Source organism: Lissotriton vulgaris, chromosome 3_1 (assembly GCF_964263255.1).
Source record: "Lissotriton vulgaris chromosome 3_1, aLisVul1.2, whole genome shotgun sequence".
Classification (NCBI taxonomy): domain Eukaryota; kingdom Metazoa; phylum Chordata; class Amphibia; order Caudata; family Salamandridae; genus Lissotriton; species Lissotriton vulgaris.
This window is the reverse complement of record NC_141689.1, coordinates 2,085,960,562-2,085,983,221: the sequence shown is the minus strand read 5'-3', so window position 1 is coordinate 2,085,983,221 and position 22,660 is coordinate 2,085,960,562. Positions and strand designations below refer to the sequence as shown.

Below are 22,660 nucleotides of genomic sequence, written 5' to 3'. Positions count from 1 at the left end.
AAAGTCTTAGTTCTCTAAGGTTGCAAATCACTGACTCTGGTCAGAACCAGTCCGGTGGGGTCGGGGAGCACTTGCTTTACAAGGCGACATCCTGCCCTTTCAGAATGAGGGGGTCTGCTATCAGACACCCAGTGGGAGGTGGAGCCATCATTCACCTTGCCAGGCACGGCCCAGCTCGGATCGAAGAGTCACTCCTCCCCATGCTCTGAATACCGATCTCTCTCTCCAGCCAGGTCTGACCCAGCTGGCCCTGCTGCTTCAAAACCACACAGCCAATACACATACTCGCAACAGCCTACAGTAAAGCTTAGGTAAGAAACGACCACGTTTTCAGGAAAGGTATTTCAAAATATGTAATATATAAACGGTCCTTACTAAAAGGTGCCCCTCAATGTCCTGAGCTTGTGGATATCAAACTTGAGGTTCCTATAAGGTAACTAGGGCCCGATAGGATGATAGACAGCTCTCTTTCACCAGCCCATCCCGGCCTATGAGAATGGATCATTTCGCAGTAGCGATAGTGAAATGGAGGGTAACTCACAATTGAAACAGGCTAAACCGATGTAGCTATTATAGTTATCCTTAGTCATACAGTCATTTACATACAGGGAGCATTCGCGCTGTGGCACTGAGTAGCAGTGGCACAGAGCCAAGAACATCTAAATCCAGCCAAAATAAAAGATAGGGAGAGTAGAGAGGAAGGGAGACCCACGCCAATGATGCCAGGTCTAACAATATCTATGTACAAAGTTCATTCATGACATCATCCTAATTCTGACAAAGTAATACAGCGAGGTAGGACCCCTGGGGAGACCTACGGGTATATATACAACTAATCTTACTAATACAGATAGAGGTGACCAAGATGCTGAGGTTCCTGCATTCAGACACTCCAGCTCGCAGTGGTCTAACATTCCTTGTAGGGTGTCCAACCCGAGACCAGGACAGGGTCCCACAGTCTCTCACTTCAGGTAATGGGGTTAATTTTATCCTAGATGGATTCTTGGTGTAACACCTACACACATGCTAGGTACACTTTGGAACATCTAATTAGAAAGGCATCGTCGGAGTACGCATCATTTTATTATCACGTATTTTTTATACTCGTATGCATTCATGAATATTGCAAGTAGGTAGAAATTTACCATCCGTTTACTTTCATAGTGCGTCTAATCATTTATCTCGGTTACTGTCTAATGGATGTTGCTACTCATCTACTTTACACCGGAATAACAACTATTCAATAAATACTTATTGAAAATGCCGAGTACGTTTATTCTGTGTATCTCTCTGAGACTAACTAAGTAAGCGCGTTTGACTGAGGGAAAAGTTGCATATTGTTTCCACGATCCTGAGGGATCAGGGTTGTCATGTTCGATGGTTGCCAAGAATTATTCTCTCCTTGGTAAGGGGAGATTGTAGTGGCACTGTGAGCTAGCGGATACAAAAGTCTAACATACCCTATGGGGGTGTTTAGAATCAGTCTGACACCAATACTACAGTGTATGTTGTCCGAACGCATAGATCCTGTATAGTTTTTATAGGAACAACACGACATCTCATAAGATTTATAATGCAGAAAAACATTAATCCAGGCACCGTGTATTGAACAACTGTTCTTGAAATCAATTGCCATAAACAAAATCTTAAAATAGGTCTTAGACAGTTCCTTTTGAAAACAGCCATCACGGGATTCGCAATCCCGTGATGGCTGTAGAAGATGGTTTCTACAATGAATTCTTAGGAAACCGAAACGTCGACCTTACATCTTATCCCTATCTTGTTTTATTCAGTGTGATTTGGGATAGGTGTTTTTTAGGTTCTGTTGAGTCACGTATTAATTTACTTATGTGTGTACCTACAGGCCTAATCTTTGTTTGTTCACTTATCTGTATATGAAGTAATTCATTTAAATGATCTTTTGATAAAATTATATTTTTCTAATACACCTTGTGTTTTTGTTTGTATGTTGTGTTTTGATGAAACAGATTTTCTATATTGAATTAGAATTCTACAGTATTCGATTGGTTTCTAATAAGGATTATTAATTCATCCTTCTAAAACCACTTTAAGTTACTAAATACGTACTAAAAAAATACCCTTGAAGGCATCTTTACCTATTTCAGTATGAGTTACCCCGCTGGGGGCCAACACTACCAGTTGAGTCTGAGGAGAAGGAATTCTCTGAAAGTGAGGAACAAACAGAAAAATATGTCTGGTTTCTAACTTGTGAGCAAAGGCTGTGAGCGCTTGATGAGGAGCTCAACAGGGCTGAGGCCAAGAGGGCCTTAACCCAAGAAAAGGAAATGTGTGTAGCTCAGGAAGTTAGTTCGGCTGGGCTGGATGTGGAGTCCAGCTCAGATGGTGGCAGCAAGAAGGTGTCATCTATTGCTGAGGAAGAAGTACACACATACGGAGATGTATCTGGCTTGAAGGAGGGGGTTAACATACACCAGGGGGTTCAGGTTTTTGGGGTAGCTCCAGTGGTGCACAATGTACCTGAACTGGATTGGGGAACTGGCACAGGGGATCATATTCCTAGCGGTGGGAGGGACACTTTACTGACTCTAGAAGCGAGGTACAGGGAGAGGGTTTCCCCCATGGTAGAAGTCCTGGTTTGTGAGTGTGGAGACGCTGTCTTCCCAGTCTCATAAGAGTGATGTGGGGTACTTGTGTGAGGCACTGAATGGTGAGGCAAAGCGTACCTTGGTTGACACCTGTGTGGGGCTGTGTGATTCAATCGGTGGAGAGCATATTTTACATCCCTGTTTTCCAGAGCTATGCACCTGGTGGAGTGTGAGTTCTCTGGCCGAGGGAGATCACACTGGAGGCAGACCTTTTGGTGGATTCCACAGGGTCTGAAGAAACATCTGGGGGTGATACTGAAGGAGGTGGCTCAGTTTTTGCCCCAACCAAGTGCGGTAGGGGAAGATTGTGGTGACCCAGATAGGTCCCAGAGTAATGGGAGGGGTGTAGGGTCCCATGTCCTGTCTCAGAGGAGAAGAAGTGGGGGGCTGTGTCTCGAGGTGCACGAAACCCAGTCACACAGCCTGGTTGGTTCCATAAGGGAACACCAGGAGGGGGGCCTGGTCCCCCTGAGGGGGATTTCAAGGTGTCAGTTGAGCTGGGGGAGACTGCTGTAACCAACATTCCACCAGCTCTGGTGTCTGGCAGGACTTCTCAAGTTGGGAGAGAGCATGAGTCTAGAGAGAAAGGTGTGGAGGGATGCAGTCCCCAGTGGAAGGACCAGTGGGTGAGGGGTTGCCAGCTCTGAGGTCAGAGCACCCCAGGACTGACACTGGTGATGACCTTGTTTCCATGGGAAAAGCATTTTCTGTTTTGCTATTACCTTTGAAGCGTTTGGTGAATCTACATGATATTTTTAAACCTTAGTGTGCAAGTCATTTCAGATGCTGTTTGAAAGGTTTCGGGCGATTCGTCAAGCAGGGGCTGAGAAAAAGGGAAGGTCCCAAAACATGTTTTTCCCCATGCAATTTCCCATATGGATTTTAGAAACAACTACATCCCGAACCACTGAATGGAATTACACCAAATTTGACTGAAAGCTAGATCTTGGTCCAGAAAAAGTGCCTTTTGTAACTTGGTGTAAATCTGTTCAGTAGTTGTGGAATTATTAAAGAAAAAAGATGCATGTATATCTAGAGATGCGGATCCACCACAGTGGATCTGCGGATGCACGTGCCAACAGCATTACTGTGATTGGCAGGCCGCAACCTGAAAGAAAAGTTGCAGACACCATTTTGTCAATCGGGACACTGCTTTTTGGGGGGTGGGGGGGGGGGGGGGGGGTTAAAGTGGAAATAGGGTATAAGGGGTCAAAACCTTGTGGTACTGGTGGAGGTGTTTGCAACAAACGCCTGGTGGGCAACAAATTGCCCAAAAAGGTTTGTTTGGCGCTCATGAGGATTTGCAGATACACGCTGTGCTCTGCGTGATCCCCCATGTGAATCTACAATGGATCTGAGGATCCAGATCTAAATTTAAACAAAACATACACACACTCACTAACACACCCACACATCCATCCATTCACACATCTATACAGCTCCTCACATGTCCCCTCAGAGACCCAAAAATCCACTTGCCACAAACCCACTCCCAAATGAACACAGCCAATCACACATGCACTCACACACCCACACAAACAATCACAAACCCACTCACACATCCATACATTTACCTACATACCTACTCAGAGACCCAGAAAATCACTCACACGCCCATACAGCCGCTCACACACCAACTCAGAGACCCAGAAAACCAGTAATACCATGCCCACTTACACAATCATACAGCCACTCACACACCCACTCCGAGACCCTCAGAACATCTTGCACATCCACTCACAGAACCAGAGGTAATCACACATCCATTCACACGCACACACACCCACATACACACCCATACAGCCACTCACACACCCACTCACAGATCCACACAGCCACTCATGCACCCATTCATGGACCCATACATCCACCACACACTAACACATCCACTTTCACACCCACATAACCACTCACGCACTCACTCACACACCCAGGTTAGAGGGATATTATAGCTAGGAAGTACATTTAAAAAATATATATAAATTCTATGAAAAAAACACAGGTTGCAGGGACATTATAAATAGGAAATAGCATTAAAAACCCATAGAAATTCACACAAAAAACAAAGGTTACTGGGACATTATAGAAATTTAATAACAAGCCAATGTTTACATAGACGTTATACTTGGTTTCAGATTCTACAACCAGTTAAAGTTATAGCTATCTCAATTAACTATAACTTGTGCCCTAAGATAACTATAACTAACGCCCTTACCCTGCAGTACTAATTACCCCACATATTAGATGTCTGATGACATCACAGATGACATCATTTATACTATCACTGCAACATTTGCAGTAAAATTATTAGTGAAAACTGTGCTTGGCGGGATCGCAAGTTATGGTTACCTTGGGTCATGAGTTATAGTTACCTTAAATAACTATAACTACTGAATTTCCATGGTTTAGTATGTGTAAAATCCGAACCTAATTATAACATCCCTGTCACCTTCGGTTTTTCAGTGACTATATATACAGATAAATAAAAATGACACAGGCACCCATGCATCGTATTTATGCTGTATATAAAGCAGCATTTAATCAACACTGAATAAAATTATTTAATATTATAGTGCATCTGCTCTTTCTCACTTGTTCTATACTTGTTTGAAAATACGGTGTTTAACAAATAGAGGAATATACACATATAGATCAACTTTTACCTGATAAAGTCACTCAAGGCTTTGTATTGCTCTTGTAATAAATTTCCTAGAATAGGGTCAAAATCCTGAAATAGAAGAAAATACTAGTGCTGAGTAAAATAACAATCGCAACTGTTTTTAGAAACGAAAAAATACATATTTAATCATTATCTTATTTGGTCTAGGGACAAAGGAAGCAAAGGATAGACTCCTAAATTTGAGTGCACCTCAGAAGTTGAATTGAGATTTATAAAACGGTTGCCCTCATAAATATTTTGTACAGGTGAGGTCAAGAAGTATATTCCGATTCCCATATTTACCCTCCCTCTATAACATCAAGGAACAGGCATCATTATGCTAGTTGCAATAGTTTTCATTCTTGTTGCCAGTATGCGGTCTCTTGAACCTTTAGTGTCTGCCTTCAGTTCACAAAAAGCATACTTTCGAAAATGATGCATGCCAAAGGAATGTTCATTGGAAGCCATATTTGACTCATATTTCCCTTTGAATTCCATACTCTGTTATGCAGGGTTCAAAATAATGCACTGGAATGGGATACTCGTGATTGCCAAAGAACAACCCGAAAGCACTGGGCTCAAAGCAGGAATATGTCAAAGAAACAGACTTTTTAAGCCTCCTACTGAATGTTGGTTCTTCTAAAGATATTTGGGAGGGTTGTTGGTAAAGGAACACTTGCCCTGCAGAAAGTGAGTTGTTAGCAGCTACTGCTTTTCTAGTGGATTTTATGCTTTTGAGAGGATTTGGAATGTGGGAAATAATACAAAACCCATTCATACATACTCAGAACAACACCATAGCCTGATTGACACCTTATGGAAGACTGCTGTTCACCTCTGGAAATATTGAAAAGTTTACTAAGTCATGCATGATACATTAATCCGGCTTCAACTGTTGAAACAGCATCCTGGTGCCTTCTGGGACGGTGGTACAATTTTTTACTATTATACGAATAGTTGTTTGAAAAACTCAAAGTATGGATTGGCCCAGGTGTCAAGTTGACCTTCGATTTTTAAACCAATACTACCAGCAGTAAAACCACACATCTCCACACCACCAAGTCCAGCAAACAGCAACCCACCTTTTCGCCCAAGTTCACAATTACACCTAGAGACTAATTGGTGGTAAAATATGCTTTACATGAGGCCTGGGCAGAATTTTAATTACATCGGAGTAATCAGAGTAATTTCAGTGATTCTGCATTACTCTTTGACTCGTAATTACGGATAATAGCGGGCTTGCTTCTGGTCACGTAATTAGGAGTAATTTTGGGGAAAAATCGTACTCCAAGAGCACATTTAGCGAACGTCTGCTTGCGCTGCTTGTGTATTAAGGCTATTTTCTTAGCGCAAAATACATCTTTTTGCCCATTTGGGGACTTAACCTGAAAATCCATCTCCCATAGGATAATCAAGTAAGTCATGTTTTTAGCAGGCGTTAGATTATAGCAATAATCACGCTTAGTGCAATTTTTTTATCGCTATGCCTGCCTTGCTAATAGGCGATAGCTGTGTTAGCGACTGCTTGCAGTCGCTAACAATTTGGGTATGCCCACTTTGCATGTCATTAGCGATAAGTATCGCTGACATGCAAAGTGGACCCCAAACCGGTCACTGTCGCCTAAAAGCTGTCGCTAACTGCTGTTAGCGACAGCTTGCTAATAGGGCGATAAAAATATCGCCGCTTTAGCGGCAAAAAGTGCTGCTAAAGCAGCGATATGGCCCTTGCTAATATGCCCCTAAGTTAGGGAAAAATCCTACCGACTGCATATTTAGCGTGTGTGAGCAACTGCACGTGCTCAATTTTCATTTCTCTTGCATATTAGCACAAATTTTTAGTGCTAAATACATCCTTGTGCCCATTTTGGATGTAAGAGGGCCCTTATGCCTTCCAAAATAGCACTGAATTCAGATTTACTCTTCTTGCATCATTCAGTGGAATCTTGCAGGACTTTTGGGGTAATTCTGTGTGATTGCACTGCTCAGCATTAAGCAAGTTATGTCCACCCCTACTTTATATATGCATTTACTCACTCACTAAGAGATTGTTCTGTTTTAACTTGAATGAGTAGCTTATTAGATGTTATTTTTTGCCTTTGCATTCTGGCAAATGTAGTTTTGTTTTTCATCATAGGTCCAAGACTACAAGCACCTCGATCTAAAGAAAAAATCATCAGGAATCGGTGGATCTCTCATACGAACTTATGGCATTTGTATTATTTACTCACTCATTACTCCAGTTTCAGTTTCAGTTTATAAACTTTATTCGATTGTTTAAAAAAACATCATAAAAGTATACAGCTTAAAACATTACATATGCGTGACAAACAAAGGTAATGAGCGGGGAGAACTAGGCATTTGGTGTGGGGATTGCTGCACATAAAATTACGTGAAAACCATACTAAGTCTTGCTCTAATAGATTTCAAAATGAAGGTAGCAGTAAAAAAACATATATCTGGGCTCGCGAGTGAGAATAAAAGCCTCATGGCATTTCCTGTAGTATACATGGAGTATTTTAAGAACATAGGCTTAAGATAACAAATACGCTGAGCTTTGTACAAAGGACAGAGTAGTAAAAAGTGCAGTGTGCTTTGTTTAGTAAAACCGTCACATGGACAAGGGGTGGCCGGGTGACATTTCATTGTGGGGAAGGCAACCAGGTTATGTGCTATACCTAATCTCAGTCTTGAGAGAACAAATTGATGAGGCTGTCTATGGATAACATTAAGGTACATGGGTATACCACGTCTATCATCTTTCAATGAATAATGAAAAATATGTGTAGAATATTCTCTGGTAGCATTACTTCGTACATCAGATTTCGCCCTCAGATAATCGTTTTTTAGTTCCTGTTTGCTCAGAGAATTCAAACAAGTGGGGTCATTACATATATCCATATCAAACAGATCCTTAACAGTTGAGATCACATATTTTAACCAAGGAATACTTGAAGCTTTTTCCAAAAGTAAGCAGTCCTTAATAATGTCTTTGGTAAAGGCAGTTTCCGTCTTGGTAAAAATGGATTTCCATACCAGCAATGGCCTTAGTCCTGTTAGATCGGATAGGTAATCCAAATCTAGTTCCGAATGTGTTAAAACAGTGGATGCCAAAGATGGAAGGCAGAGCAACCGTTTGAGGAACTTGTTTTCCATAATTTGCAGGGCCCTTACGTTGCAGTGTCCCCACACCCCAGAACCATACAATGCTATTGATGTACATCTATGCTTGTATATAGTCAGCATGTCTACAATACGGCGGCTTCCTACTTTAGAGGCAAAGCGGAAGACGCCTAGGGATGCTTTCCCCATTCTGGCTTTAACATTTATCTCCTCTGGGGCCCACGAACCTCTATTATTAAAAGTAACACCCAAATAACAAAAATTGGTAACAGTCTCGATATGGTTTTCCTTAAAACAAAAGGGTTTAAAAAGTTTCAGCTTTTTACCACACACCATGACAAAGGTTTTGGAATTATTGATTTTAAGTTTCCTTCTCTGTATAAAATCATAAAACCCATCCATCAATTTTTGGAGGCCTATAGGAGTCCTGGAAAGTAGGACAGTATCGTCGGCATAAAGTAATACCGGTATGGGAGTGCCTCCTACTTGGGGGGCATCAGCATGGATTTGCTTTAGATCTTGCTCAACCGAGTTAATGAAGAGCGAGAAAAGCAACGGGGCCAAAACACATCCCTGTCGGATACCAGATCTTACTTTAATCTTTCGTGTACACTCCCCCGCTGGACCATAACGAATTTGGGCCGATAAATTAGAATAAAGTGTGGCTAAAAAATGAATAATATCTGGGGGGGCTCCCATACCCAATAAAGTTGACCATAACAAAGCATGGTCAACCAGATCAAATGCGCTAGAAAGATCCGCAAAACACAAAAATAGTGATCCCGGTTTGGCCTTGGTATATTTCCCTATTAAAAGGTTCAGATTGATACATTGTTCAATAGTACCAAGGCCCTTTCTAAAGCCGTATTGGGATGGGGCAAGAATATGATTATCTATGGCCCAGTCTTCCAAACGTGCTAACAGGACCCTGCTCAAGATTTTTAGTGAGGAATCCAGAAGGGAGATAGGGCGGTAGTTCTTAGCCTCTCCTCTATCCCCCTTCTTGTAGATTGGTATTATGATGGATTCACTCCAGGTAGAGGGAGCCCTATTATCCATAGCAGCATTAAATGCTATGGTCAATAATGGACTCCAGAGGGCCGGATCGTATTTATATAGGTCGATTGGCACCCCATCTGGGCCCGGAGCCTTTCCCCCTTTACTATTCATTATTGCCATATCCACCTCGTGGATCGTGATTCTCGGGGTTTCAACTGGGGTGATAAAATTATTATAAGAATTATCATTAGGTTCTCCAGTTGGATCGAAGATCCCTGTGAAGTGTAACACCCAACCATCTTCGCTTACTTGGGCGGTAAGAACTGGAAATTCCTCCTTTTGGAGGAATGGGCTGTTGATGGTACTCCAAAACAGCTTGCTGTCCCGGAGGGCTGCAGCTTTACTCAGATCTTCCCAGGCTATTTCTCTTAGTTCTTGTTTCCTGAGTTTTAGCTCATTTTTGTAATTAGCCCTCAGGGATATAACTGCTTCCCTATCTCTGGGGGTAGTGGAGAGGGCAAGTTTAAGGGCTTTTAATGCCCTTGTGCATGCTTGGTTAAACCAACCCTGTGGATCCCGTTTATTTTGGACCTTCTTGGTGGTAAGGGTTTGCTTAATTATGGCACCCAGTTTCTCAAAGTTATTTACGGATTTTTCTGGTGGGGCTTCAGTATCAAGGCAACTAAGTATCGTGTTTAGGCCAGCTTTCACAACACTACGGTGTAGATTCTCAGATTTTTCCCCACACCACTTGATGCGTATCCCATTTGGCCTGCATGGGGTAATGTCATCAACAACCCTACCGGAAAATACATTCCTAGAGATCTCACAGAATATGGTCATAGTTAGAGCATTGTGGTCACTCAGACCGAGGTCTAAGATCTGTGGGACCGAACAATGAGGAGCTAACCGGTTGGAGATGAGCAGAAAATCAATAATAGAGGTAGTATTTCTCCCCGTAAAGGTGGGGGCCAGGTTACCCTCGTTGTCAGTGGCGTGTTGGTAAATGGACACATCAAACTTTAGCATCAAGTTGTTAAGGGAAGTACCGTAGGGAGAGTGTAGAAAGTGCAATAAATACTCCCCGTTGTCCCCATCGTATCCACATGTAGTTGTATAGGAGAGAGGGCAAGTTTTGATGTTAAAATCTCCCCCCCAAACAATATCATAGGATATGGCCGATTTACAGAGAAATGAGTCCATAACAGTTTCTAGTTCATCTACAACAGTGGTACTGGAAGGGTCAAAGATGTTATTGTAGTGGTTAGTCAATAGTAAATTTCTATCCCTACCGACCAATATTTCCAGTATTTGCGAATGGGACCCCACTAAATGACTTTCCCATACATGTATAGGGAGGTGTACAGATAATAGGATCAGTAATCCACCTTTGGCCCTCCCCATTACGGATTCTACAGCATTACAATTGTATGAAACAAAACCATCATAATGAATATCTTCCACTGACCACGTTTCTTGCAGGCATAGAATGTCAAAGTCCATAATGTGCTCCCTCCAGCCCAGGGCTGAAGCTTTTTGCCGCCACCCTGCAATGTTCCAACTCGCCATTAAATATCCCTTTGACCTGGGATCCTGATCTGTATTGGTGTGGATAAATGGGGTGGGAGAAGTAGTATGGGCCACATCGGGAGGAATCTGTTCCGAGTCGGTGGAGATAACTGGGGTAGGGAGGGTGGCATGACCCACAATAGTGGGAGCCTTAACCAGATCAGTGGTGGTAGCTATGATGGGAGAAGTTACATAACCCACATGGGTAGGTACCATCACATGAACTACAGGAAGAGTTGCCTTCGGGGCAATCGGTGGAAAAGATGCCAGGTTGGAGTCAGTTTCCAAGCATAGGGTTGGTAGTTTAACAGTAGGTAGGGCTTCAATGTTAGCTGGGGCATGAGTCAGCTCCAGGGAAGAGGAGACGAAGTGTAGTCAATCGACTCCCTCTAAACCTTCTAGGCAACCAAAGCGGTTGTAATCCGTAAAGGGATGAAATTGGAGCACATATTGGGGTTGTCTAGGTGGTCTGGCATCGTATGCTCGTTGCCTGCCCCTACGTTCCACAACAGTCCAGTCCCCTCTTCTCGGATGGTGGTGAGTGTCAGTTGGTGGGAAAAAATAGGAAACTGGGAGGGTCTGGATGGTTGAATCGAAGGATCTGTTGAAGCCTGCACATATGTGGGATACTGTACGGGGTCTCTGAAGCTAACGGTTAAACAGTCACCATTGATGTTTTTAGGGGTCTTGCCTATCCAGGGAACCCTCCTGACCATAATAATTTCGTTGTGTAGGTGGGTCGGGAGGGGTCTATTCCAGTTAAGCCATTTGATTATCTTGCTTTTCAAGGAACTAAAGGTTTCTGTCTCCCCTTCTTCTAGTGGTGGTACTCCAGCTAGGATGACTGTAAACCGATTTGCCTCTGGTGGAAGATCAGGCCGTCTAGGTCTATGGGTGTTATGTACCTTATCCGGGGGTCCCTGGTTTCCCTCAACCATGTGAACTGATGGATTAGATTGACTTGGTTGATGACTCGCCACATTCTCGGCGGTTGTGTTACTGGGCATGGAGGGAGTTGGTAAACAGTTAATCAGAGAAGGGATACTAGATTGGTTCTGGTTAGGAGGTGCAGGGATCGGAGGAGTTGGAATAGTAGGGGGGGAGGTGGGATAATAGGAGGGATGTATTGACGTTGGGGGTTACTAAGGGTGGCTAAAATAGAGGCAGTTGTTTTCTCTACGTTGGATATTCTGGAATATAACCTATCCAGTTTAGCCTCTAATGGGGATATAATTGATTTAAGTAAAGCCACGGCCCATTCCATGGATATTTCTCTACCCGGAGGGGAGACATCATGGGGGTTAGTAGTCTGGGGTGGCTCCCCCCGCACTTTGGCTGATTTTACGGACCTTCCCGTTTTAGTTTCTTTCTTGTTATACACTCTTTTCCGTTTCCTAACTGCGCCCTCTCTCTCCCCTTGACTCTTATTTTCAGTAATGCTCACTTCAAGGTGGGATGAAAGAGAAACATTATTGCTTTCGGTGACACAATTAATGTCCGCCACAGTATCGATGGTGGTAGCCAGGGTAGCCAAGGTGCCAGGGTCTTCTCTTGGCGGGGATGTTACCTCCATAATAGCAGACTGGTCACTATTTCTATTGGGCGTTTTGGCGTTGGCAAGGGGTCCTATGGATGAGCGTTTGAGAGAAGTAAGTTCGGTTGACAAACGCTTCTCCAGGATGACTATCTCCTTGTCTATAATATTGTTGGCCCTTATGAGGAATTTCTCCATACCTCCAGCGGTTGAGAGACTTCCAGTTCACGAGGATTTGATCCTGTTATCTCTACCGGCCATTGCCCCTAATAGAAAGAGACTCACACAGGTTAGAGGGGTGGCCCGGTCCGGTCACTCCAGGTCACGAACGGGCTTCTCCCGGCGCTCTCCCGCGTGCTCCCGCGCAGCGGGGATGAGGCTTCCCTTTTATTGCAATGTGATTGGTCACTGGGGTGGGCGGGGCCGGCAGGGAGAGCAGCCCAGGTGGAGACGGGCGCGCGGGGACTCCTGGTGCTTGGAGTCCACCGCTCCTAGCTCGCAGCCCTGCCGGTCGAAGAAGGACAAACCCCTCGCAGTGTAGAGCTGGCCGCTGTTAGCCGCGAAGCGGGACCCGCAAAGCGGGTCCGACGAGGCGTGGCGGCAACAGCAGGCTCTCTCAGCACCCTCCTAAGTTCTCTGGTCACAGGTCCGCTGGTCCGTTGCGATGAGGCAGGTTGAACAGGACAATCCCACTATGTTAGGGCTTATTAACTGGTATGACACTTTGCTTTGGGATGGTGGGCAGAATAACAGAAATAACAGAGAGTTGGCCCAGCCCGGCCTCCCTCGGCTCCTGAGGGCAACAGAAGGCCCGCCCTTTGCCCAGCGCCCACCCACGCGCGGTCCCGCGACGCGGGGGCTGACCTGTAATTTATGCGCCTCCTGGCGCAGGTATTCGCGGCTTCCGGCCGCTGAGGCTCCTGGATGTTGTAGTCCTCCTAGTACGGCAACAAGCAAAGCAGTACCAGCCTTACAGCCTTTACCGGAATGTTACCGGTATGCTCGCTGGCCCCGTGCTCCCGCTGCCGCTGCCAAATGCCAAATGCCAATTGCTCCCGCGGCCCCCTGCTCTGCCGAGAGCCTCTCTGCGGGTCCCGCCTCCACCGGGTCGTTTTCCTGTTGTTTTTCACGTTTGGCCGCGACCGTGTGAGAGACCGCACTGAGGAGCGGGAGGGGGAGCGGGGAGCACCTAGCGGGGCAGAGAGCAGAGAGTTCGCAAGTGCCCCCTCTTGCCCCCGGCTCAAACCGGCTCCAAAAAACGGCTCCAAAAACGGCTCTGGCGGCTCCGGCGGACCACAGGAGATTCCCTCTTCCCCTCGCAGCTTGTCCTGCACACTGACGGCTGCTCGCGGCTGCTTGCGGCTCACTGCTGACCTCTAGCGACCAAAGTCATTCTCATTAACACACTCTATCTCATTTCCGTAAAGAACAATTTTTACAAAGTTTGGAAGTTACTGAAATATTTTTAAGAATCAGCAGTGCAGCACGAGTGTGTGGATAAAGATCAGAATCAGATCAGAATCAGACCTGTCACACAATGAGATACAAATGTCACAGTATTCTGGTCACCACTAGAGTAATTCAGACCTGTTCAAGTGTGCGTATCACAACTCCAGTTGGTCAGACCCTCTCCCAGTGCATACATCACTATTCTGCCCTGCCAGCATTGTTGCATATGACTACTAAAGTGATTCTCGTCCCACTATAGTGTGTTGGACAGGTACTTTAGTGATGCAGATCCTGTCATAAAATCCGTTGATGACTCTTAGCATGAAGCCCTTGTCACATTTATCCGCTGGTTAGTATATGCATTCATAGCTTGTCACACCTGTTTGCAGGTTACTGAAGGAAAAAGCATGCCTTCAAATTGAATACAGTGCTTAACTGGGATTGGTGGTGGGTAGTAAAGTTTTGGGGGCCGATTATGTTGAGTAGCTGAAGAAACGATCCTGGTATTAGTGGCCGAGAACTAAAAACTTTTTCTAGAAAGAAGGGGGCGCATTTTTTGCTAGCATGGAAAGTGACCATAATCCAAATTTCATGTGCAACTCTACAATGCACTGTGTTCTGAAAAATCATCTCAATTGATATGTCATAAGTGTTTGTTAATATTTGACATGGTAGAAGTCATAGGCAAATATATAACCAGCACATTGAGAAGGCGCGAGTTATAGTTAATGCAGTATGGCGAGTAAGGTGAGAACACTGTGTACAGAGGTGCACAACTTATAGTGATTTGAAGGTGGTGTGTTAAGTTAAAATGTAAGTTATAAGTAACACTGTGTATGTAGGTGCACAACTTATAGTAATTAGAAGGTGGTGTGTAAATTCTAAATTTAAGTTATAACTATAACTTTAGCATTTCTAATGTTTTTGTAGCATGAGTATGGTTTGTATGGAAATAATAAATAACGTTTTTCTGACTATACCTTATCTCGAACCTTTGGTTTTTTCATGGAATTTAATGGTCATTTTGCTATTTATTGAAAAAGAGTTTCAAATTGTAGCATTGACTGTTATTTATTAAGGTCTCATTAATTGAAGTGTCGTACAGTAAAATGAAGGAGTGTTTTTTACAGTTGAGTGTCATAGGGTGCAGTATTGTATAACAGATTTAAGTGCAGTGTAACAGAAGGTAGTAGAGTAGAGTGGAAAACAGTGTAGTAGAATGTTGTGGAGTGGAGTTGTATAGAGTCAGTAGTGTGTTGTTCAGTGGAGCTGCATAGAGTGGATGATTGGACACAGGCAAAGAGCAAGGTAAAGTCTCATATAGTGGAGTACATTTCAGTGGAGTTGCGTAACATAGTATGGAGTAAAGTATAATACAGTGTATTAGAGTGTCATAGAGTAGAGTGGTGTGGAGTGGAGTATAGTGTAGGTGCGTAGCGTATAGTAAAGTAAACTCTTATAAATTGGAAGGGTGTCTCCAACAGTAGAGAGGAGTTCTGGATCGTAGAGTATTAACAAGTATTGTTTAGTGGAATACAGTGTTGTACAATGGAGTCTACAGGCATAGATTGGAGTGTAGAGTTAGACAATGGAGTGCACATGGATAGAGTGACGTAGTGTCTTGAAGGCTACCATAAAGTGCAGTATAATTTTAAAGAGTGCAGTTCTGCAGAGTGGAGCAGAATGTCGCATAGTGGAGCCACGCAGAGTGCAGTGGCATACACTACAGTGGCATGAAGTGAAGTACTGTGCAGTGGATTATCTTCTAGAGAAATAGCGTACAGTGAAATACCATAGAGGCTAGTAGTATACAGTGAAGTGTAGAAGAGTGGATTACCATAAAGTGGAACAGAGTAGATTAGAGTGTCACAGAGTGGTGTGCCGTACACTGGAATATCGTACACTGTTGTGGAGTAGAGTGCAGTGACCTACAGTGGATTAGCCTACGGTAGAGTAGCGTACAGTGGATTGGCGTAGATTGGAGTGGCGTACATTACAGTGAGAGAAACTGGAATACCATATAGTGGAGTGGCGTACAAAGGAGTGGCGTCAATGGAATAGAGTAGAATGGAGTGCTGTAGAGTGGTTTGGTGCACATTTGAGTGGCGTACAGTGGAATAGTGTAGGGTGCTGCGATGTACAGGGGAGTGGCGTACAGTGGAACAGTGAATAGTCGAGTAGCGTGAAGTGGAGCTGCATACAGTGGAGTGGTGTCAGTGGAGTCACAATTACTGCAGTGGCGTGCAGTGGAGTGGGGTAGAGTGGAATAGCATATATAGTCGAGTGTTGCAGAGTGGAGTGTTGACCAAGTGAATAGCATATAATAAAAATAGCGTAGAGTGGAGTTCTGTACAGTGGAGTAGTGTACTTCCGAATGCCTGTAGGAAGCTGGCTTCTTATGTAGTGATGCCAATGTAACGGCACACTATGCAAAAAGTCCAGACAATCCTCATGTGGTTTACAGAGCTTACTCTAATAATCCAAAGTGCTGTGTTTGTGGTAGGGTACTTGAGAAGCTTAGAGTTATCAAGGAGGAGTGTTAAGCATTTGTTCTACACACACAGTCAATAAATGGTTCACACACTCAATCAGAATTCCAAGACCAATTCAAAAAAAAAAAATTGATTTTTAATTGAATTTAGATGCCAAGATCTTTAGAATAACTTAAGCACTTTCAGAGTTATCGATTTTTAAAGAAACAGCAAAAATGCTCAAAGAACAGTTTATGCGTTATGAGCGTCGTACGCAGTAATGTTATCCTATGGGAGAAAAACATACACAGCAAACAGATACTTGCAGTCAGAGTTCGGGGATGCCCTTTTGGGCTTAAGGTGCTAGGGGGCCAAGGACAAAATAACCACTAGCAGTTTTAGGTTACCTGCCCTGGTGTCGTAATTTGACGGTGATCGGGTTAGCGTTAAGCTTTGCTACACGTATTTCCCCTTATCTTGACTATGGTTATCGGAAGCCATTTTGTATGTATCGGCGGCCATTTTAGTCGAATGCGTTGCCTCGTGGTCAGCATGCCCTTTTGTCCTTCCTCTGTACCACTGACCACTCGAGTTTGCCCAGCAACAGGCTATTTTTAGTATTGGTCAAGCTCACACATGCGCAGTTTAGATTGAACAGTCATCACTTAGGAATGTTTCGCCAAACTGACCAGTGGTGTTATAGCTCCTCCCATGAGTTGGCTGTGTTCCAAAAATGACCATATATGTACCTAAAACTCTGTAATTGTATTCCGCCTACATTTTTATTACTGTAAAACTGTATAAAAGAAGGATTTGCACCGATGTTCGGTGTGATACTTCTTGCATTACCGAAGGGTGCTGTAGGAATGTACCACCACCCCATGGGGTCTTAATAAACGTGTCTTTTGCATTTTCTAGTTTCCGTGCCAACATCTTTTATGGTGTAGAGGGTATTCTGCGGAGTATGTAGGCCTGGAGAACCCAATACCACAAATTGGCGACCACGAAGGGACTCATCGGCGACTCGGATGTGAAGAGGGGGCAAGCGCTCAGAGACTACCAGACGCTCTTACAGTACCAGTTACCATAGGTCCTATAGTATCAGTATACAATCCGGAACAGACTCAATTTGAGAGTCTGCCACAATTAGATAGAGAAGAGAACGTTAGCAAAAATAGAAGTAATGTGGCGGACGAGTGGAACCAATGGTCCAGACCTGTAGAAAGGAGCACTCCTCTGGCAGCATCGGCAGATTCCTCTAGGGAACACAGGGGTTTAAGAGGACCGATGGATCTGAGAGGACCACGGCCCCGGTCGATTAGAGAATTGAGGCCAGATTTGAGGACTTGGGAGACAGTCGCGGATACTCAGAGCGACAGGTCAAGAGACGATTGTAGACATTGGGGTTCGGAGAATAGGGAAGAATCCCAGTGCAGGTCTAATGGAAATAGACAGGAGAGGGACCGTGGGAGTGAGGAAAATAGGGGTACGTTTACCCCTGGAACTGCAGAGAGAAGACAAGAGTGGGACTGTGAAAGATGGGAGAGAGGAAGTGTTCCCCATAACACCCCTGAGGAAGACAGACGAGTGAGTCGTGAATGTAAAGGGAAGGACCCGAGCGAAACCTCTAGTCAAGGCACATTGAGAGCGGTGATAAAGGCAAGGAGAATAGATGTGCTAAGACTCAAGTCAGAGGTAGAAGAGAAAGTGGAAGGTACAATACCCTTGGAGAGAATAGAACTTTACGAACCAGATGAACTGCTGTTCGTAGCGAAGGATGTTATTCAGTGGATTTGACCAGGACAAAGGCTTTACAGGGTGGCCATAGGCTGCAGTATACAGATCAGGATCTAGACGAGAAGAGAGTGATCGGATTGAAAACCCACATCAGAGAACTAGTAGTGGGTATCCGAACATGGATACAATTGGATAAGTGGGAGGAAATGTGGTCCAAAAAGAAGAGTGTTAGGCGGAGCAGGACTGATGCATGCGGAAGCTTACCCTTTGAGGGAAGTAGCTCATGGAGGATATGTACATGTACCTTGGAGTAGGGGAGATTTGGCTGCCTTTACGAACACTTTTCCAAAATTAAGAAAAAGCAGAGGAGAATCGTAAAAGCAGGTAGAGAGGTTTATCAAAATTTCAAAGGTACTGTGGGTTGATTTGAACACATTGTTTGACATTGTGGTTCCGGGAGATCTGTGGGTGGCATGCAAAGTCAGTGTCGAGTGGCCCACAGAGGAGCCAGAAAGAGAGGCACTCACGAATGGACCTTCACCAAGAGTAATGATAAAGTACGAGCAAGTGATTACGTGGTTGAAAACAAAGGTGCCACCACAAGACATAGATTGGGTGCAAATAGATCGAACTAGACAAGAACCAAAAGAGACAGTTCACGAATACTATGAGAGACAGTTATAGATATTCAAGCAGTGCAGTGGCCTGGATATGATGGATCCAAAGGACATGGGACAGTTTGTGTCCAAGTTTGTTTTGGGACTGAGGCCCGAGATCTGTCTAATGATACAGCAACATTTGATCTGTTGGCAGAACAAACCTCTAGACGAGATCCTGAGGTACGCCAGGTACTGCAGTGATGAGATAGACTCTAAGACTAAGAAGCTCAAGGATAAGATGATGCTAGTCCAGATGCAACCGGGACAGGGTCAGTCTGGAAATGGGACATTGGGGAGAAGATCGAGTAGTCAGAAAAGGGACAGCGAGGATGGCCAGAGGCCAAGGGTAGATCTGGCGACTCTGAAAAAGACAACAAGGTGCCATCAGTGTCACGAGATCGGGCACTGGAGGCGTGAGTGTCCCCATAATCCAGAAAATCAGGTACAAGAGGAAGAAGAGGAGAGTCAGGCTCCCCAAACCCTAAGGTCAACAGTGGTCAAGCTCAAAGTGGCAAAAGGGGGGACCTCCGCTCCTAGAGCTCCCGTTCCCCAGCCACCGAAGATCGGAGCAGGGAACAAGATATACCAACAGATGCCTCTTCTGATAGACGGATACGAGTATTATGCCTTTAACCCAGTGACAGGATGGTGTCTGGAGGGAGAGGAAGAGTGTACCTTAGGGGCAGCATTAGAGGTAGATCAGAGAGGACCCTTTGTAGAGGCGGATGTAGCTGGACACCCCATTACCTTTCTGGTGGACACGGGTGCGACTCGTTCTACTGTACGGTCCGCAGTGGTCCCTAACTTGCCTCTTTCCGGACAGACCATCCAAGTAGTGGGAGTAGCAAATAGGAAAATGACGAATCCACTGACCGAACCAGTTCCAGTAAAAATAGGAAACTTCAGGGACAATCATCAATTTGTGGTATGCGATTCTAGTCCCGTGTGTCTGTTAGGAAGAGACCTGTTGTGTAAGCTTAATTTTACCATCTATTGCACACCCAAGGGAGTGGAGTTAGAGACGAATGATGATGATGCTACCTTTAAGGTTGCAAACACCAGTCTGTGCATAGAATTGTATCCTGCACTAACCGTGGAGGAACTCCCCTGGGATTTGAGAGAGACAGTTAGACAGGAAGTTTGGGACTTTACAGGAGAAGAGATTGGACTGATTAAAGGTGTAGAGCCAGTCAAGATACAAGTGAGACATGATGCAGAATTTCCAAGAACACCCCAGTACAAGCTGACTCCAGAAACGATTGGGGGAATAAAACCTGTGATTGAATCCATGATTAGACAGGGAATCCTAAAAGAGATAATAGGCAGTCCGTGTAACTCTCCGATCATGGGCTTGCAGAAGCCTAGCGGGAAGTTCAGGATTGTGCAGGATTTACGAAAAGTGAACAACATTGTCGTTCCATGCTGTCCAGTGGTACCGAATCCATCAGTAATATTGTTTCAAATTCCAGCACAGGCTGAATGGTTCACCGTGATTGACCTACGTCAGGCATTTTTCTCAATACCGTTACATGAGGAGAGCCAATTTCTTTTCGCTTTTAAGCTGGAAAACCGTGTGTTAACATGGTGTCGTATCCCACAGGGGTATACAGAAAGTCCATTGATCTTTAACCAGATATTGAAGAGAAATCTTGAAAGTCTAGTACTGCCCCAGAACTCAGTTCTCGTACAGTACATAGACGACCTCCTTGTTGCGTCAGAGATGGAAGATGCCTGTAGAATAGACACCATCGCTTTGTTGAACCATCAGGCAGAGAATGGTCACAAGGTATCTCCCAGCAAGCTACAATACTGTCTTCCAGAAGTACAGTATTTGGGACACAGAATAGAGAAGGGAATAAGGAAAGTGTCCCCAGACAGAATAGAGGCATGAATGAAAATGATGGTGCCTACCACACAAAGAGAGGTTAGAATGTTCCTAGGAATGGTTGGCAACTTTCGCCAGTGGATTGCAAATTTCTCACTGAAAGCGAAGCCCTTACAGAAACTGACGCTCAAGGACGTGAGTGATCCGGTACCATGGGACACAGACTGCATGATGGCTTTCCTATCGTTGAGAGAGGACTTATGTCGTGCTCCGGCTCTGTGAATGCCTGATTACACCAAATTGTTTTCATTGTTCTGCTGCGAGCGAGAGGGTTGCGCATTAGCAGTTTTGACCCAAGATCACGGAGGCGCCCGTAGACCAGTTGCATATTTCTCGGCTACTTTAGACCCAGTAGCCGCAGCGTTGCCCGGATGTCTCAAATCCGTTGCTGCAACAGGTGTCAGCATTGAGCGATGTGAGAGTATTGTGATGGGGCATCCATTGGTGGTACACGTCCCACATTCAGTAGAATTGTTAATGACCAGGACCAAAACGCAGCACCTGACTAACAACAGGCTCACATGCTACGAGCAGGTTATACTTGCTGCGGAGAATGTGACCCTAAAGAGGTGTTCAGTTTTGAACCCTGCTACATTGATGCCATTGCCAAATGTTTTAGATGATGATTGTGAAGACCATGACTGCCTTGAAGTGACTGAACTGTGCACCAAACCGAGACCAGACATTGTCGATGAGTCTTTGGAAGACCCAGATGAAATTCTCTTTGTAGATGGCTCATGTATAAGGGACAATGCTGGACAGCTAAGAGTGGCTTTTGCCGTTTGCACGATTCATGGAATAATCGAAGCTGCCTGTTTAGAAGGAGTACACTCCGCTCAGGTGGCTGAGATAGTTGCGATGACGCGTGCCTGTTTGGCAGCCAACAAGATTCGAGTCACCATATACACCGACAGCAGATATGGGTTCGCTGTGGTTCATGACTTCGGTCAGTTGTGGTCTCAAAGGGGTTACATGACATCATCAGGTTCCCCTATCAGGAATGGGGAATTTGTCAGGTTACTACTGGAGGTTCAGCAGGGGCCAGCAGAAATCGCTGTAGTGAAATGCACAGCACATAGCAAAGGTGCTGATTTTGTGTCACTAGGAAACAGATATGCAGACGAAGTGGCACGTTATTGTGCCGAGCAAGCTTACTCGTTCACCGACCAGGTTGTCGAGGGAATACACAGAGGGACCGAGCTAAACATGGTACTTGAAGTGGCAGATACTTGTGATGAATTGAGGAAGATGCAGGAACAAGCGTCAGACTTTGAGAAAAGAGTGTGGGTGACTTCTGGCTGTACCAAAGGGGATCTGGATTTGTGGATTTCGGCAGATGGGAGAGCTGTGTTGCCGAATGAACTGGTGAGCCCGATGGCTCGACAGATACATGGGTCTGTGCATTTGGGAAGAGATGCAATGATACGAGTGTTCAGGCAGACTTGGTATAATCCCAAGTTCAGAACAGCTGCAGAAGCAGTGTGTCAGAGGTGTGTTACGTGTCAGCAGATGAATGTTGGGAAGAGAACACCGGTCACGTTAAGTCATGTGGGGAGGTCTGGAGGACCTTTCAACAGAATGCAACTGGATTTCATTGAGATGCCAAAGTGTAACAGCCTTAGATATGTCTTGGTAATTGTGTGTGTGTTCTCCAGATGGGTTGAGGCATATCCCACTCGTGGGTGCGATACACTCACAGTAGCCAAATTATTATTGAGGGAATTAGTGCCTAGATTCGGGGTCCCGACCTCTTTGGAATCGGACAGAGGGACACATTTCAACAGTGAAGTTGTGAAGATGCTCTGCTCTGCACTGAACATTGATCAGAGACTGCATTGTAGCTATCGGCCAGAGGCTTCTGGAATAGTGGAGCAGATAAATGGGACTCTTAAAGCACGAATGGCAAAAGTGTGTTCATCCACGTCCCTGAAATGGCCAGATGCTTTACCGT

The 22,660-nt window shown here is 44.7% G+C and overlaps 1 protein-coding gene across 1 annotated transcript in view; it reads right to left on the bottom strand.

Annotated features, from left to right (window-relative positions):
- Positions 1-22,660, bottom strand: part of LOC147728838 (uncharacterized) — a 1,063,528-nt gene that overhangs the window by 679,057 nt on the left and 361,811 nt on the right. Inside the window, exon 8 of the mRNA XM_086963349.1 lies at positions 5,291-5,355. Within this exon, the coding sequence (XP_086819475.1) occupies positions 5,291-5,355 (65 nt within the window). The remainder of the gene's footprint in view (positions 1-5,290; positions 5,356-22,660) is intronic.